This window comes from Enhydra lutris, unplaced genomic scaffold (assembly GCF_002288905.1).
Source record: "Enhydra lutris kenyoni isolate GAN:26980312 unplaced genomic scaffold, ASM228890v2 scaffoldscaffold33, whole genome shotgun sequence".
Taxonomy (NCBI): Eukaryota; Metazoa; Chordata; class Mammalia; order Carnivora; family Mustelidae; genus Enhydra; species Enhydra lutris.
In genome coordinates this window covers 15,322,406-15,337,107 of record NW_019154117.1, presented here as the reverse complement: position 1 = coordinate 15,337,107, position 14,702 = coordinate 15,322,406, and the positions used below count along the sequence as shown (strand labels likewise).

General features: G+C 39.2%; 1 protein-coding gene across 1 annotated transcript in view; it reads left to right on the top strand.

Moving 5' to 3' along the window:
• Window positions 1-14,702, top strand: part of LOC111153633 (transient receptor potential cation channel subfamily M member 6) — a 160,518-nt gene that overhangs the window by 125,371 nt on the left and 20,445 nt on the right. The window contains exons 27-31 of the mRNA XM_022512777.1: window positions 569-681; window positions 5,516-5,639; window positions 8,869-8,960; window positions 10,419-10,477; window positions 12,037-12,062. Coding sequence (XP_022368485.1) covers window positions 569-681; window positions 5,516-5,639; window positions 8,869-8,960; window positions 10,419-10,477; window positions 12,037-12,062 — 414 coding nt within the window. The remainder of the gene's footprint in view (window positions 1-568; window positions 682-5,515; window positions 5,640-8,868; window positions 8,961-10,418; window positions 10,478-12,036; window positions 12,063-14,702) is intronic.

Here is a 14,702-nt window from a genome sequence, read left to right as displayed (position 1 = left end):
GGAAACAAAACGAGGGTTGCTGGGGGTGGGGGGAGGGAGAGGGTGGCTGGGGGATGGACACTGGAGAGGGTATGTGCTGTGGGGAGTGCTGTGAATTGTGTAGGACTGATGATTCACAGACCTGTACCCTGAAGCAAATAATACATTATATGTTAATAAAAAATTTAGGGGTGCCTGGATGGCCCAGTGGGTTAAAGCCTCTGCCTTCGGCTCAGGTCATGATCCCAGGGCCCTAGGATCGAGCCCTACATTGGGCTCCCTGCTCGGCAGGGCGCCTGCTTCCCTTCCTCTCTCTCTGCCTGCCTCTCTGCCTACTTGTGATCTCTGTCTGTCAAATGAATGAATGAATGAATGAATGAATAAATAAATAAACTTTAAGTGCATATGTATTAAAAGATTAAAAAAATTTTTAAAAAAACTCTTAAATTACTAAATTCTGTGCATTACTATTTTTAAAAAGCTGACCACCTTCGACTATATCCTCGTTCTCCCCATTCTCAGTCATCTGTAGAACGAAATGGCTCCCTGAGCAGTCTTAAACCTCTTTTGCTAACTCTTTCCCTTACAGATCTTTCAAGATCCTCAGAGATAGGGCAGTCAGCATGGATCAAAACAAAAATGCTGATCAAGGATAAGAGGTCGTCAAAGAAAAAGAAGAAAACACAAGGACTACAGGTGCCAGTAAGTGTGTTTTATGTCGTTGGCCATTGAGGTAGTCGCCTATCTTAGCTCGGTTTCTCTGTAGTGTCAGGTGCCGGGCACACTACAAAATGACCCTGTACTGGAAGGAGTAAAGATATAAATTTAAGAGTCATCAGAGTGGATCTGCCACAGCTCATTTATCAGCTCACATGTTCAAGGACACTTGTGTTATTTTCAGTTTTGGGCTATTCCAAACAAAGCTGTTATGAACATTTGTGCATAAGTCTTTGTGTGGACATATGTTTCAGTTTCTCTTTGGTAAATATTTAGTAGTAAGCATGTCAGAGTCATATGGTAAGTATTTGTTTAATTTTAGAAGATACTTCCAAACTGCTTTTCAAAGTGGCTATACCATTTTACATTCCCACGAGTTTATGAGGAATGGCTTATGAGTGTTCCAGCGGTCCACGTTCTCACCAATCCTTAGTATGCTGGGTCTTTTTAACTTTAGCCATAGCTGGGGGTATGGAGTGGGATCTCCTGGTGATTTCATTTGCATTTCTGGAGTGACTAGTGCTGGGAGGTATCATTTATGTGCTTTTTTGGGTCACCCATATATCATTTTTGGTGACCTGTCTGAATATTTTGACTACTTTTAAAAATTGGGTTGTCTTATTATTAGGTTGTGAGAGTTTTTCTAGATTTAAGTCCATTGTTGGGTATATATTTTGTAAATATTTTCTCTTGGTGGCTTGCCTTTTACTTTTCATAAATGTTCTTTGAAGTGAATACATTTTTTGTTTTGATGAAGTCCACTTCTTGTTTGTTTGTTTGTTTGTTTTTTAAGTCTGTGCTTTTTGTACCCTATTTAAGAAAATTTGCAAAACCCAAGATCATGGAGATTTTCTTTCATGTTTTCTTCTAGATGCTTCATAGTTTTTGCTCTTATATTTAGGTCTAGTACCCATTTTGAGTTAACTTTTGTAGATGGTGATAGGTAAGGGTTGAAGTCCTTCTTTCTTTTCCTTTTTCTCCCCCCACCCCTTTATTTCTTTGTTCCTTCCTTCCTCCCTCCTTCCCTCCATTCCTTCCTTGAATACAAATACCAATTTTTTCCCTACCATTTTCTGGTAAAAAGGTTGTCTTTCTCCTATAGAGTTGCCTTGACATCTTTGTCAAAAATTAATTGAGGGGCGCCTGGGTGGCTCAGTGGGTTGGGCCGCTGCCTTCGGCTCAGATCATGATCCCAGGTCCTGGGTTCGAGCCCCACATCGGGCTTTCTGCTCGGTGGGGAGCCTGCTTCCTCCTCTCTCTCTGCCTGCCTCTCTGCCTACTTGTGATTTCTCTCTGTCAAATAAATAAATAAAATCTTTAAAAAAAATTAATTGACCATGGAATCCATAATATGGATGGAGCTATTCCTGGATCTGTTCTGTTCCATTTATCTGCACGTCTGTCTTTATGATATTACCATACTGTCTTGAATACTGTATTTTATATTAAATACTGAAATCATGTAGTGTAGCTCTGCCAGAATTTTTCTTCCTTTTCAAAGTGGTGTTTTTTTTGTTTTGTTTTTTGTCTTGTTTTTTGGCTATTCTAGTTTCTTTGCATTTCCACATATATTTAGAATCAGCTGTACAGTTTTTACAGAGAAGCCTGCTGGGGTGAGTGGAATTGCTTGGGGACAGTTGGCATCTTAACAGTAATAAGTGTTTTGATCCATGAACATGCTATGTCTATTTATTTAGATGTTCCTCAATTTTGCTCAGTAATATTTTGTAGTTTTCGGTGTACAGTTTGTTTTTTTTTTTTAAAGATTTCTTATTCATTTGAGACAGACAGAAAGAGAGAGCCTGAGCAGGGGAGAGAGGCAGAGGGAGAGGAAGAAGCAGACTCCTTGCTGAGCAGGGAGCCTAACATGTGGCTTGATCCCAGGACTCTGGGATCCTGAGCCGAGATACAGGCAGATGCTTAACCATCTGAGCCACCCAGGTGCCAAAAGTGTTCAGTTCTTGCCCATGTTTTTAAAAATGTCTCCCTAAGTATTTGATATTTTTTATTTTATTATAAATGTAATTATAAAAAATTTCTGATTATTTGTTGGTGGTAGATAGAAATAAATATGTTTTAAAGATTATTTATTTGAGGGCACCTGGGTGGCTCAGTGGGTAAAAGCCTCTGCCTTCAGCTCAGGTCATGATCCCAGGGTCCTGGGATCGAGCCCCGCATCGGGCTCTCCGTTCCTTCGGAAGCCTGCTTCCCCTTTCTCTCTGCCTGCCTCTCTGCCTACTTGTGATCTCTGTCTGTCAAATAAATAAAATCTTTAAAGATTATTTATTCGAGAGAGAGGGGGAGATAATCTTCGAGCAGACTCCCTGCTGAGCACAGAGCCCAACACAGTTTGATCCGTGACCCTGAGGTCATGACCTGTGCTGAAACCAAGAGTTGGATGCTTAACCGACTGAGCTACCCAGGTGCTCATATATGTGTGTGTGTGTATATATATATATATATTTTTCTAAAATATTAGTTTTATATACTACAACCTTACTAAACTTGCTAATTTATTTGAGTAGGTTTTGTTCCTTCTATAGAATTTTCTATATAAATGGTCATGTTATCTACACATGAAGATAGTTTCACTTTTCAAATTTACTTTTTAACCTTTCAAATCCATATGTATTTTATCTTTCTTGCCTTATTACACTGGCTAGAATCTCTAGTATAATATTGAATAAAAGTGGCAAAAGCCAATATGCTTCCTTTTCTCTGCTCTTAGGAGGAGAAAGCATTTAGGCTTTTACCAGTAAATACGATGTTATCTGTAGCTTTTTATGTAGATGCCCTTTATCGAGTTAAAGAACTTCCCTTCTACCCCTTGTTTCTGAGAATTTTTGTCATTAATAAGGGAGGGTTAGCATTTGTCAAATGCTCTTTCTGTACTTCCTGATACAATCAGGTGGTTTTTCCTTTTTACTATGTTAATATGATTAATTATAATAATTTATTTTATAATATAGAAGTACTGTTGAGAATATTAAGTCAGCCTGGTTAGGATGAAACTGCTTGACCATGATGTATTACCTTTTTTGTATGTTATATTTATTTTGCTAAAATCTTACTAAGATTTCTTGCATCTGTATTCTTGAGGAATATTTGTCTGTAGATCTCTTGCAATGTCTTTGTCTGATTTTGGTATCTGGGTGATACTGGGCTTAGTGATTGAGTTGGGAAGTATTCCCTCTTGAGTTTTCTAGGGGAGTTTGTATAGAACCATTGCAATTCTTATTATTTGGTAGAATTAACCAATGAAACTATCTTTTGGGGAACGTTTTTAGCTCTAAATTCATTTCTGTAATAGATGCAGGACTGCATATTCAGGTTATCTGATTCATCTTCAGTGAGCTTTGTTTGTATTTTTCAAAGAATTTGTCCATTTCATTTAAGTTGTTGAATTTATTGGCATCTAGTTTTTATAATATTCTTTTCTTATCCCCTTATTGTCTATGGGGTCTGTAGTGACATCACTTCTCTCATTCATAATATTCTATATTTGCATTTCTGTTTCATGATTAGTTTGGCTGCTGGCTTATCTGCTTTATTGATCTTTCAAAGAACCAGTTCTTGATTTTATTGATTTGTCTCTGAATACTGTTTTATTGATTTCTGCTCTTCGTTATTTCTTTTGTTCACTTTGGTTTTATTTTGCTTTATTTTTTTTTCTAGTTTGTTAAGATAGAATCTTTAGTCATTGATTTGAGACTGTCGTCTTTTCTAATTATAGGCATTTAGTGCTATGAAATTCCCTCTAATTATCGTGTTAGCTATATCCCACAAATTCCAATATGTTATGCTCACATTTTCATTTAGTGAATCTTTTAATTTATTATTAGGAAGTTTTAGATCTGAGTTAGTAATTCCATAGGGCTTCATCTTTCATGATCTTAATGCCCTGCTTCATTTTTCCGCATAGTAATCTGGATGCATTTTTAAAAGCACCTCAGCTCTTTTTAGAATGAGAATCAGAAGCAAAGAAAGAAGTATTAAGACAATTCTGTAAAAAGACCTTTTGCAGGGAGAGATTTAGCTTGTAAAGAACACTCTTTTACAGGGAAAATGATATGAGTTGCTGGAATCTTATGAAATATGAATTCAGTGGATTTGTTTTTTGCAATAGTTAAAGTGGCCAGAAATTAACTAGAATTTAAACTAGGGCTAGGTACTAATAACTTGAACTTGTTTATTGCTTGGTATTTTGTCAGTTTATTGCATTTCTTCTCTGTCCCTGGTTAGTACATATGGAAGCCATTCTTGTTGGCTACCTGTTACTTTAATGACAAAGGGAATGGGGTTCACAGACATTAAATGATTTATTCAAGTTCACGTAACTTCTAAGTGATGGATCTAGAATTCCAATACAAGTTCTTTTTCGATCCAAGCCTATGTTTTTTTGCCCTATGCCACTGGTTCTCAAATTATGGTCTTTTAACAGCAGTGATAGCATTACTTGGGAACTTACTAGACCTTCAAGTTCTTTCTCCCTCTAGACCTAATGAATCATGGATCTTGGAGGTGGGACCCAGTGGTCTGTGGTTTAGCATAGCTTTGAGTGATTCTGCTTCACAGTCAAGTTTGACGACTGCTGCCCCCTACCCTGGTTCTCAGTCATGACCACAAGTAGTAATCACATGGTGCTTGCGTCCTGCCAGCTTGACTAATGGGAGTTTTGAAAGCTTTCCAGTTGATTCTAATGTGCAGCCAATGTTAACAACCACTGCTACTCACCATAGTACCTCTATGAGTCACCTTAATGACTCAGAATGTTTTCAGATTAATGTCACTGGGTTCCAGCAATCGTCTTTCTCTCCAGGTCATAAAGGTTGACACCTGCTCTCAAAATGACCAGCTGGATTCAGAGCCAGGAGAGAGTAACGTCTCAGAAGAAGAGACCTGCAGCAAGAACTGGCTCACAGTATCCAAATTTAGTCAGATAAGTATGTAACAATCTACTCTTGGGTCTCAAAAAGTCTGGGAAAGTTTCCTCATTGTGCTCCCAGACCACTGGTTGTCCCTGCTGTTCTTTCAAGTGGAGATGGGGAAACGAGAGGGTGGCAGTATCCATTTAGAAAAATAACTCTTTTTGATTTTTAATTTTTATGAAAACTATGGAAACTATTCCATTCGTTTAATGGAATAGTTGTTGGGATCCAGAAAAATTAAGGTTCAGTCAGTTTCGTATTCAGAGCTGTTAAATCTGGCTCAGGGAGTTTTCATTTAGTACGATGGAGTGGGGTTGTCTCATGTTATAAATTCTTAAGGTTCATGAAATGTTGATATGAACCCTTACACAGAACTCGGTGGGATGAGTTGTGGTTGGTTATTTATTACTATTGACATAGAGTATTTATTCCATGGGCAAGTATCCCTTAATGGTGGTTCGTAAAGGAGAAAAGATGGATCAGCTAGCTACAAATGAAAACTCTGAGGTAGGCAGAGAGTGTGAAATAAGCCTGGACAAGTAGGATAAGGCCAGATTATGAACAGAATTGGGAGCAATGGTCAGAACTTTGAACTTCTTTTGTTACATGGTAAGAGATCATTACCAGCTCTTTGTTTAAAAATTTATTTTCTTTCACACATTTGAGGTTTATTCTTACTTAGGCGAAGCCCTCTGCAAATGTTTGACAGGCAGCCTCCCATCCAGGGATGCAGGGACTATGTTCCAACCATGTTGCAGCTCTGTCATGCATGTTCAACGTGGGGCTTCCAAGATCTCTGCAGGGTACCTCTGTGGCTGCCATGGCAAGACAGAATGCAGTTAATATCCATATTTTGTTCATCCATTCATCAGTGGACACTTGGGTTGTTCCCCCCACCCCCTTGGCTACTATGAGCAATGCTATTATGAGCGTGCGTGTGCAAATCTCTTCTTTGATGTGGCCTCTTCTCTACCTTTCATTGTGGGGTTTGTTCTACCAGTCTTCAGGTCAATTTTTGGAGTATTTAGGAGACTCCTAGTTGTATCTAGTTATCTGGTTATCTAGATAGTTACCTAGTTGTATTTATGGGAAGAGGCAAGGCTTGGGTCCTCCCTCTCTATCACCATCTTCCTCACACTCCCTTTTACTAATTTTTAAACAGAAGGAACTATGTGATCAGATCTCATAAATATTTACAATTATTTGAAATCCTGAAGTTAAGGTAAAATAGACACTGTATTGAAATCTATGTTATTATGCTTCTTTAAAACCTTGCTTTGTCTTATGGTTGGTGGTTTTCAACCAAGGGCCAATTTTGTACACATCCCACCTCTCTTCCCTGGGACATTTGACAATGTCTGAAGACTTTTGGTTATGACAACTAAGGGAGGTACAGGTATTCTTGACTTCTAGTGGGTAGAGGCCAAAGATGCTGCTAAACATCCCACTACAATGCATGGGATGGTCTCTTTCCTCCCGACAAGGAATTATCCAGCCCAAAATGTCAGTGCCAAGGTTGAGAAACCCTGATTTATATTTGAAAATACTCAATTGTCTGTAAAATCACTGCGAATCAAATGGACTCTAAGCTGAAAGAGACATTAGAAATTACATTATTCAGAACCCCCTTAACCTACAGATATGACTTGAGAGCTTAATTATTGTCTTGCCTTAAATCTTAAGATAAATTTAAGATTATCTTAAATTTATAAGAGCCTACAGTATGGAATAAACCCAAATGCCATACCTGAAGATACGATTCTAGGACCAATTGCCAATGTATTCATTTTATTTATAAATGTTTGTTTATATTCTGATATTTAAGTTGTATGTTTTTCTTAAATTATTCAAGTTCTTTTTTATTGAGATATAATTGACGTATTAGTTTTATGTGTACAACATGATTTGGTGTGTGTGTATGTATATGTATGTAGTGAAATGATTGCTACAACAAGTTAAGTCTTTTCCATAGTTACAATTTTTTCTCTTGTAATGAGAATTTTCAAAGATCTCTTCTCTCAGCAACTTTCAAATATACACTGTTGTTAACTACAGTCACCATGCTGTACATTACTTCCCAGGACTTACTTATCTTACAGTTGGAAGTCTGTACCTGAGACCACCTTCACCCATTTCACTCACCCCCCAACTCCCGAGTTATTTCTTTCCAGTGACTTTCAAATAGAAAAAGATGCAGGTGGCAGGAGGGTTCTGGGAAAGAATCTTAAGTCTGATGATTAGAAAGAAGATGTAGGGAAATAGGTTGACTCCAGGTGCCTAGTTAATCTGAGGCAACCAGGAGGCCCACTGTCTACTTGTCTACTAGGAAAAGTATATTTTTAACTTTTCCTAAAGGTATTTTAATTTTAGTTTTGCACTCTCATTGAAGCCATATTGGTCATACCTTTACAATATTACAAAAATGTCATATGACATTTTGTGATTTTTTTCCAATAGATTTTTTTGCACTGTGTGTGTGTGTGTGTGTGTGTGTGTATTTTTGGCAAAAAATAATTAGAGAAAAAAATGACTGCTCTTATTTCTTATCCTCCTACATTTAGCCTGGGACTCTTAAGCATTATTCTCAGAATTATTCTAGACCAATAATTTAATTATTATTGGGCAGGTACTACGTGCCAGTGATTCTGCAAGCACCAGTATAAAAACTAACGACAATAATGATCCTTGCCATCCTCTTTAAGAAAGAACTGAAAACGAAACGTGTCTTCTGGCATTCTTTTCTGTCTTTTGTTTTTGTTTTATTTTTTTTGGGTAGCCTACTATGATGCTTCATGCAGTTGTTAAGGAAGGTTGCCCTAACACTTTGGAATGAAAATTTCATGTGTTTTACGTAAAGCATGGACAATAGGGTGTAGGAGAACAATTTGGAATGAAAATTTCATGTGTTTTACCTAAAGCATGGACAAAAAAGAATCTCTAAAGGTGTCCTTCTGTAGGGAGGACTCAAGTTACGGATCACTTAGTGCTTGACTTTGATTTAGAGAGCATAAATTATTATAAATGTAAAGAAACCACTGGTGAATAGAAATACTGTAGAATATATAGCTTTCAACCACTTGAGAAAAAAAAGGACAAAAGAATCTTGGTAACACTTGCTAAAAAGAGAAAAAGAAACTATATTCAAATTTAGATGAATGCACTATGTTCAGATCTTTCTATTTAGGAATGTGATTTGAATGTAACACATTTTCAAGCATTCTCTAATTTTCTTTCTTTTAACAAGGTCTAGAACCCTCTATATTTCAGAAGATGAAAATGAAAGAAATGGAACAGCATGCTATCCAAGATAGTGATTATCTAAAGCAGTCGCAAGAGGTAAAAACATCTTATTTGATATTAAAAAAAAATCTTATACACACTTCTGTAACTCCTTGACTGTGTCTGTTTTACCTTTATGTCCCTTAATTGGCTTCTACTTTTTATTGGTACTACATTTAAATCCTTGCTTTGAATATATGCTCAGTTTTTTTTCTACTCCCCTTCAGCCCCACCCCCCACCCTTTTTTTCTTCCCTTGTTGGTTTTCCTCCGTTCAATTTATTGGTCCACCAGTAATTCATCATGAGTGTTTTTAGCCTGAAAGATAAATAAGTCAGGAATTTTTGAAAATGTTCTGAAGTTTATGAATGTTGCCAGGTGGAAGAAAAATAGGTATTTTCAATATGCTTTCAGGGGTGGGGCTGGAGTCAACAGATCGAAACCACTGGGAGGCAGATTAAGCCCAATTTGAGCTGGAGCTTTTAGCAACTGGAGCTTTCTAAGGATGGGATGGTTTATTTCCTGAAGTAGGAAGCCCCTCGCTCGGTGTGGTTTGGCAAACAGGCTGAGCCAGCCTCTCCGCAGACGTGCTGGAGGGGATTTGGGCATTGCCGAGTGAAGGGGCCTCCAACACTGAGGGTCTGTGATGTTACAGCCTGTGTTCCTTACCATCTGCAAATACGTGCTCGCTTTCCTGCCATCAACCACGTGGGAAGCATGAGATCTAACTGTGGTCATGGTTTGGACATTATTTCTATGAACTCAGGAACTCTGTCCACATTACCCGCATGAGTGTACATTAATAACCTCATGAATGTGATCTGTGGAAGGTTCAAACTAAAATGTAAAACTGTTTGGAGGTGAGTGGAGGCCAGAACCTGTCTGCCATTCCCAGGTTTCAGGGCCGGGTATGGTAATTAACCTCTGAGCTTCGTTAGCTGTGTCTCTAATATCGGACCAGTGCCATCCTTGGGAGATGATTGGTTGTGGATACAAAAATAAGACCACAGGAAGTTCCTAGAGTGATTCCTGGAATGTAGTAGGTTTCAAGAAGTCATAATTGAGTCTACATAGGAATTAGAATGATAAATTCCAAGTAATGTTATTCTAATCATCCACTGAAACAACAATGTCCTGATAGAGGACATAGGGATATAATGGTTGATGTTTCTTGTCAACCTAGACCTTCATTCCTTCTTTCCTGTCATTAACTGTTCACTCTCATTTCTGTATATTGTGTTTTCTCTGGAATGTCCCCATACAAGTAATTTCATCCTGTTGAAGTCAGTCAACGCACTGAATTGTTCAGAGATTGTGCTGACATTATACATCTTTCTAACTTGAGTTTACTGCGTCCAGTGAAAGAGAAATACTGAGTTAGAGGAGGTGGGTTGGAGAGCTGGGGGAGGGCGGAGAACTATCCCCTCCAAGGTGTGTGTTTTTGCAGATGTATTACTGGAAGCCTGGGGTGGGCGAGTGTTGGGTGAACATGTAATGACCTTTCCCTTCTGCTCAGGATCCGAGCAGAAACTCTTCGTGGAGCTCCAGGAGCATTGCCCTCGATAGGAACTCCCCGTGAGTATTTCGCAGTGTCTGTTTTTAGCATTGTTGGCTTCTATTTTTTAGCCTGATTTGTAACAGAGGTTTAATTGGGTCGGAAAAAGAGGGAAAAGAAAGTGTTTACAATGACGATATTTTCCTTTTGTCGTAAGACAAAACTTGTTATTCTCCAAGTTTTCCCGTTTCTGGCAATAAGATCCCACCTCAGTGCCTTCTAAGAAAGTAATAAAACACGTACTACCCACAGCAGATTAAGCATTTGTCTTTTCAATGTCAAAAAAGCACACGCGGAATCGTGAGTATCCCATCTTTTCTGACAGATAAGATTGTGACATTTGCATTCAGGAATAGGAACAAGCCTGTCTGGCCGAAAGAAAAAGACTGAAGACCGGATAGTTCTAAATTTTTTTTTTCCAAATTTTTAATTTCAGTTTTTGAGGTTGATCTTTTTCATTTTTGGTTTCTCATGAGCATCCCAAGTGTCTATCAAAGCAGTAACCCTTCAAGGATTGAGACAAAACAGAGGGAAGACAGGGATCAAAAGAGAGAGGAGCTAGAGAACCCACATGGTTGTAGGCTAGAGCATTTTCCTGGAATTTTATTTATTCAGAGAAACGAAGTTGGAAAACCAGCCAAGCAGAACGATTCTGTTTGGTTCGTAGTATTTTCTGGACCTTTCTAGTTAACATCATCAAATGATCCATCTGGCTCTGGGGCCAGAACTCAAAACCATCTTCTGTATGAAGGGCCAGTCGATATCAGGCAAGTGGAATGTGACTTACAGTCTGCAGCCGGCTCCATTCGAGGTGGCCTTTTCAAAGTTTTTTGTTTTTTTCTGGAACTCCCATCCAGGTCTCTGTGTGCAAGCCTGCCTCTAGACTCCGGGTGCACATGACTTTCTCCTCCCAGAGGTTCGGTAGTGTGTGCTCATGCCGAGTGGTGGGTTATTGTAGCATGAAATTAAACAATAATTGTAATTGTACTCTCTTCCCTAAGGACCTTCAGTACCGGAGATATTCTTTGAACGCGTTTATTCAGACTTGCCCATGGCCACTTGCGCACTTGAGCAGGGCAAGTGACAATTTACAGAGAGCTAATCTCAGCCTGAGAACATTGAGGGGCCACGTGGGCTAATGAAACGGATTTGTAGGCTTGTCCAGAGACATTCACAGACTCATTTGTAGGCATCTGCTTTGCATAGTTCAGGAACCCTTTAGTTTAATTGATCCGGAACAACGCAAACATGGTTAAATCTTATATATGTCGTGTGATCACATAGCTAATTAAAAACAAAACCAACAACTGCTTTTCGGCTAGCTTAGGGCATGCACAGTAAGTGAATTATATGCATCTGTGGTGCTCACTTTTTTATGAAAATAACTGTAGGGTTGCAAACCATTTCTCTGTTGATAGAGGTAGAGGTCAAACGACACTTCTCTTTCAAAGGAAGTCTACATACATACATACACACAGACATACAGACTCTGTATTGTTACATTGTACTTGTTTTTCCTTTCTTATTTGTCACTGAAAAATTTAAAGCAGTATCTAAACAACTTCAATTTTTCATACAGGTTGAGAAGTTCAAATGGAGTTGACAGTAAGTTTTTTATATTTAAAGATGTTATTTTTTTTAATCTCATTAATGGCAAGGTTCCCTCTCCTACTGAGATTTCTGCAGTCCTTGAAATTCTGTATGTGATTTTTGTCTACTGTAGGAAGTAGAAAGTTCAGTAGAAAAGTAGGAAGTTTGTCTTTCTCCACATAAATCAAAATCGATGTCTGGTTTATAGTTCTGTTTTTTTTTTTTTTTTTTAATTGCCCATTTCGGACAGTGATTTTCCAGTTTTCTCTGTGAGTGAGGGTATTCCCACTGAGCTCACTTCGACTGTTCAGCAAGTCCGTCTGTCTGTTACATACCGCTCACGAAGAGCCCTTCGTCTCGTATGTGGATACCTTTTCCTGTATGGCTTCCGTAGGACTCTGTGCCCCAAGTGGCTGAGTAAGGCTGGGTCATATGAGACAACTCCCTGGCAAAGCCACCGTCAAGGCTGTTCTCAAACTTTACCACAGTCTACAAGCTCCTTTTCAGGTTCTTGACCTCTTGATGCCGTTTTGGCCCCTTCTCATCCCCAGCCCTGTGTGTCCCACTCTCTCTGGTTCCCAGTCATCAGCTTTGCCTCTGTACCACCATGGCCCCATCCTTAGGAGCTGTCTGTGTTGCTCTGTCCCATGGCTTCTGCATTTGAGCCTCTAATATTTATTTTCCCATGTAAAAAGTTTTGCCCTTGATTTTATGCTAGCTTTGGGTTTCTCTCCCTTTGTACTTCCCTGTGTTCCCACTGGAATTACATTTCTGAACAATAATTCATCACTTACGTCCAGGTTTCCAGTGGCTTCCCATTACCTACAGGATAGGCCGCAAATCCCCTAATCTTCCTCAAGCTTCAGTGAGGGCCCTCATCCAAATATACAGGCTCGTGTTCATTCTTTCACTCAACATTTCTACCCTGAGGAATAGGACAACCTACCTATCTACCCCTTCCCTTGGGTGTCTACAAGGCATCTCAAACCAAATGTGCCGCCTCTTGCCTCATCTGTCTTAGGAAATGGCAACTCCATCCTTCCAGTTGCTGAGGCCAAGGTCTTGCCATCATACTAGACGCCCGTTTTCCCACATCTCCACGTCCAAACCATCGCTATATCCTCCAAAATATATCAAGAACCTGATCACTTTGCTACCTCCACATACCACTCTTCATCTCCTCCCTGGATTACAGGATGACCTCCAAACTATTGCTCTCTGATGGTCGATTTCCAGAGCACAGTCAGAATAACACTTTGAAACTGAAAGTCAAGTCAAGTCACTCTTCTGCTCACATGGCATCTCATCTCTCTCTGTAAAAGCAAAGTCCAGATGTGGTCTACAAAGCCCTGTGGATCTGCTGCTCCTCCTCCAGCTCTCCAGACTCATTTCCTCTCAGCACAGCCCACTCTGGCCACACTCTCCATGGTCCTGCCTCAGGGCATTTGCACCTGCTGTCACCTCTGCCTGGAATTTTGCATCATTTTTCCATATGACTTACCTGTCTCTCCCTTTGGGCCTATGCTCATATTTCACCTTATCACAGAGGCTTTGACTTGCCATCCTTAAAATAATAACCTCCCTTTCTCCCACTTTCTAGCCCTCTAACTTGATATATGTGTAATACTATATGTACTATATATTTACTTTATTTTCTCTTTCCTCTCACTAAAAGGTAGCCAGAGATTGTATCTGTTTTTACACTGGTCTTTCTTTTAAGCACCTAGTAGGTGTTGAATAAATATGTGTTGGATGAATGTGAACAAATTCTCACAGCTCCTTAAACGAGCCGGGATTGAAACTCAGCATTATCAGATTCAGATGCCCACACTCTTTAAGAATATCACGTTGCTTGCCTATGAAGGTTTCATAAGCCTCTGTGTACATCTCTCATCTGTTACTTAGCCAGCTGTGTTGTAACTATAGTTTACAGGTGCTTAGCTCCCAGTTTTCGCATTTTCTTTTTTTCTAGGGTGGGAGCCACAACTTATTCAGATCTGTCCTGGCTAGCAGGACCTAAAGTGGGAGCTGAATATGTTTTTATTTTTTATTATTGAATGAATTCAAAAGAAAGGGCCTTTTCTGCTGATCTTACTTTTTACGAAGCACCCCCAAAGGAAGGGATTTTTGTTCCTTTCCTTATCCGGCAACAAGAAGCCAGTGAGATCTGTGAAATTGGGCTCATTATGCTGCTTACTCTACTAGGTATAAAGCAGGTACCACCATGAGACTAAAGCTCTCCACTTTAATTTTAATTTTATGAAATGGCAAAACTGTTGCAAAGGATTTCTCTGGAGACTTGTAATTTAGGACTTGAGCAGATAGAGGAGAACGAGTTAAGCCTGCAGGAGGTGAGCCCATCAAACAAGTCCCTTGGTGTCCTATTCTCCGCCCACTCCTTTGTTTCTGGTATGTGCCTCTTAATTTGTTTTCATCACTTTGTTGTCATTTTAGGTCAGTGAAGTAGACTGCTAATAACTTGGTATTAATAATGTCTTCATATGGGTACTGCATCTTGGTGGGAGCTCAGAGAATTGTGCTTTGGGGATGTCATGAAGTGTGATGGGCAGCCTAGTGCCTTCTGCAACCCAGAGGTGTAATTGGTTCAGAGAAAATGCATCTTTGAGGCTAATATTACCTGTCTTTCTTCAATTC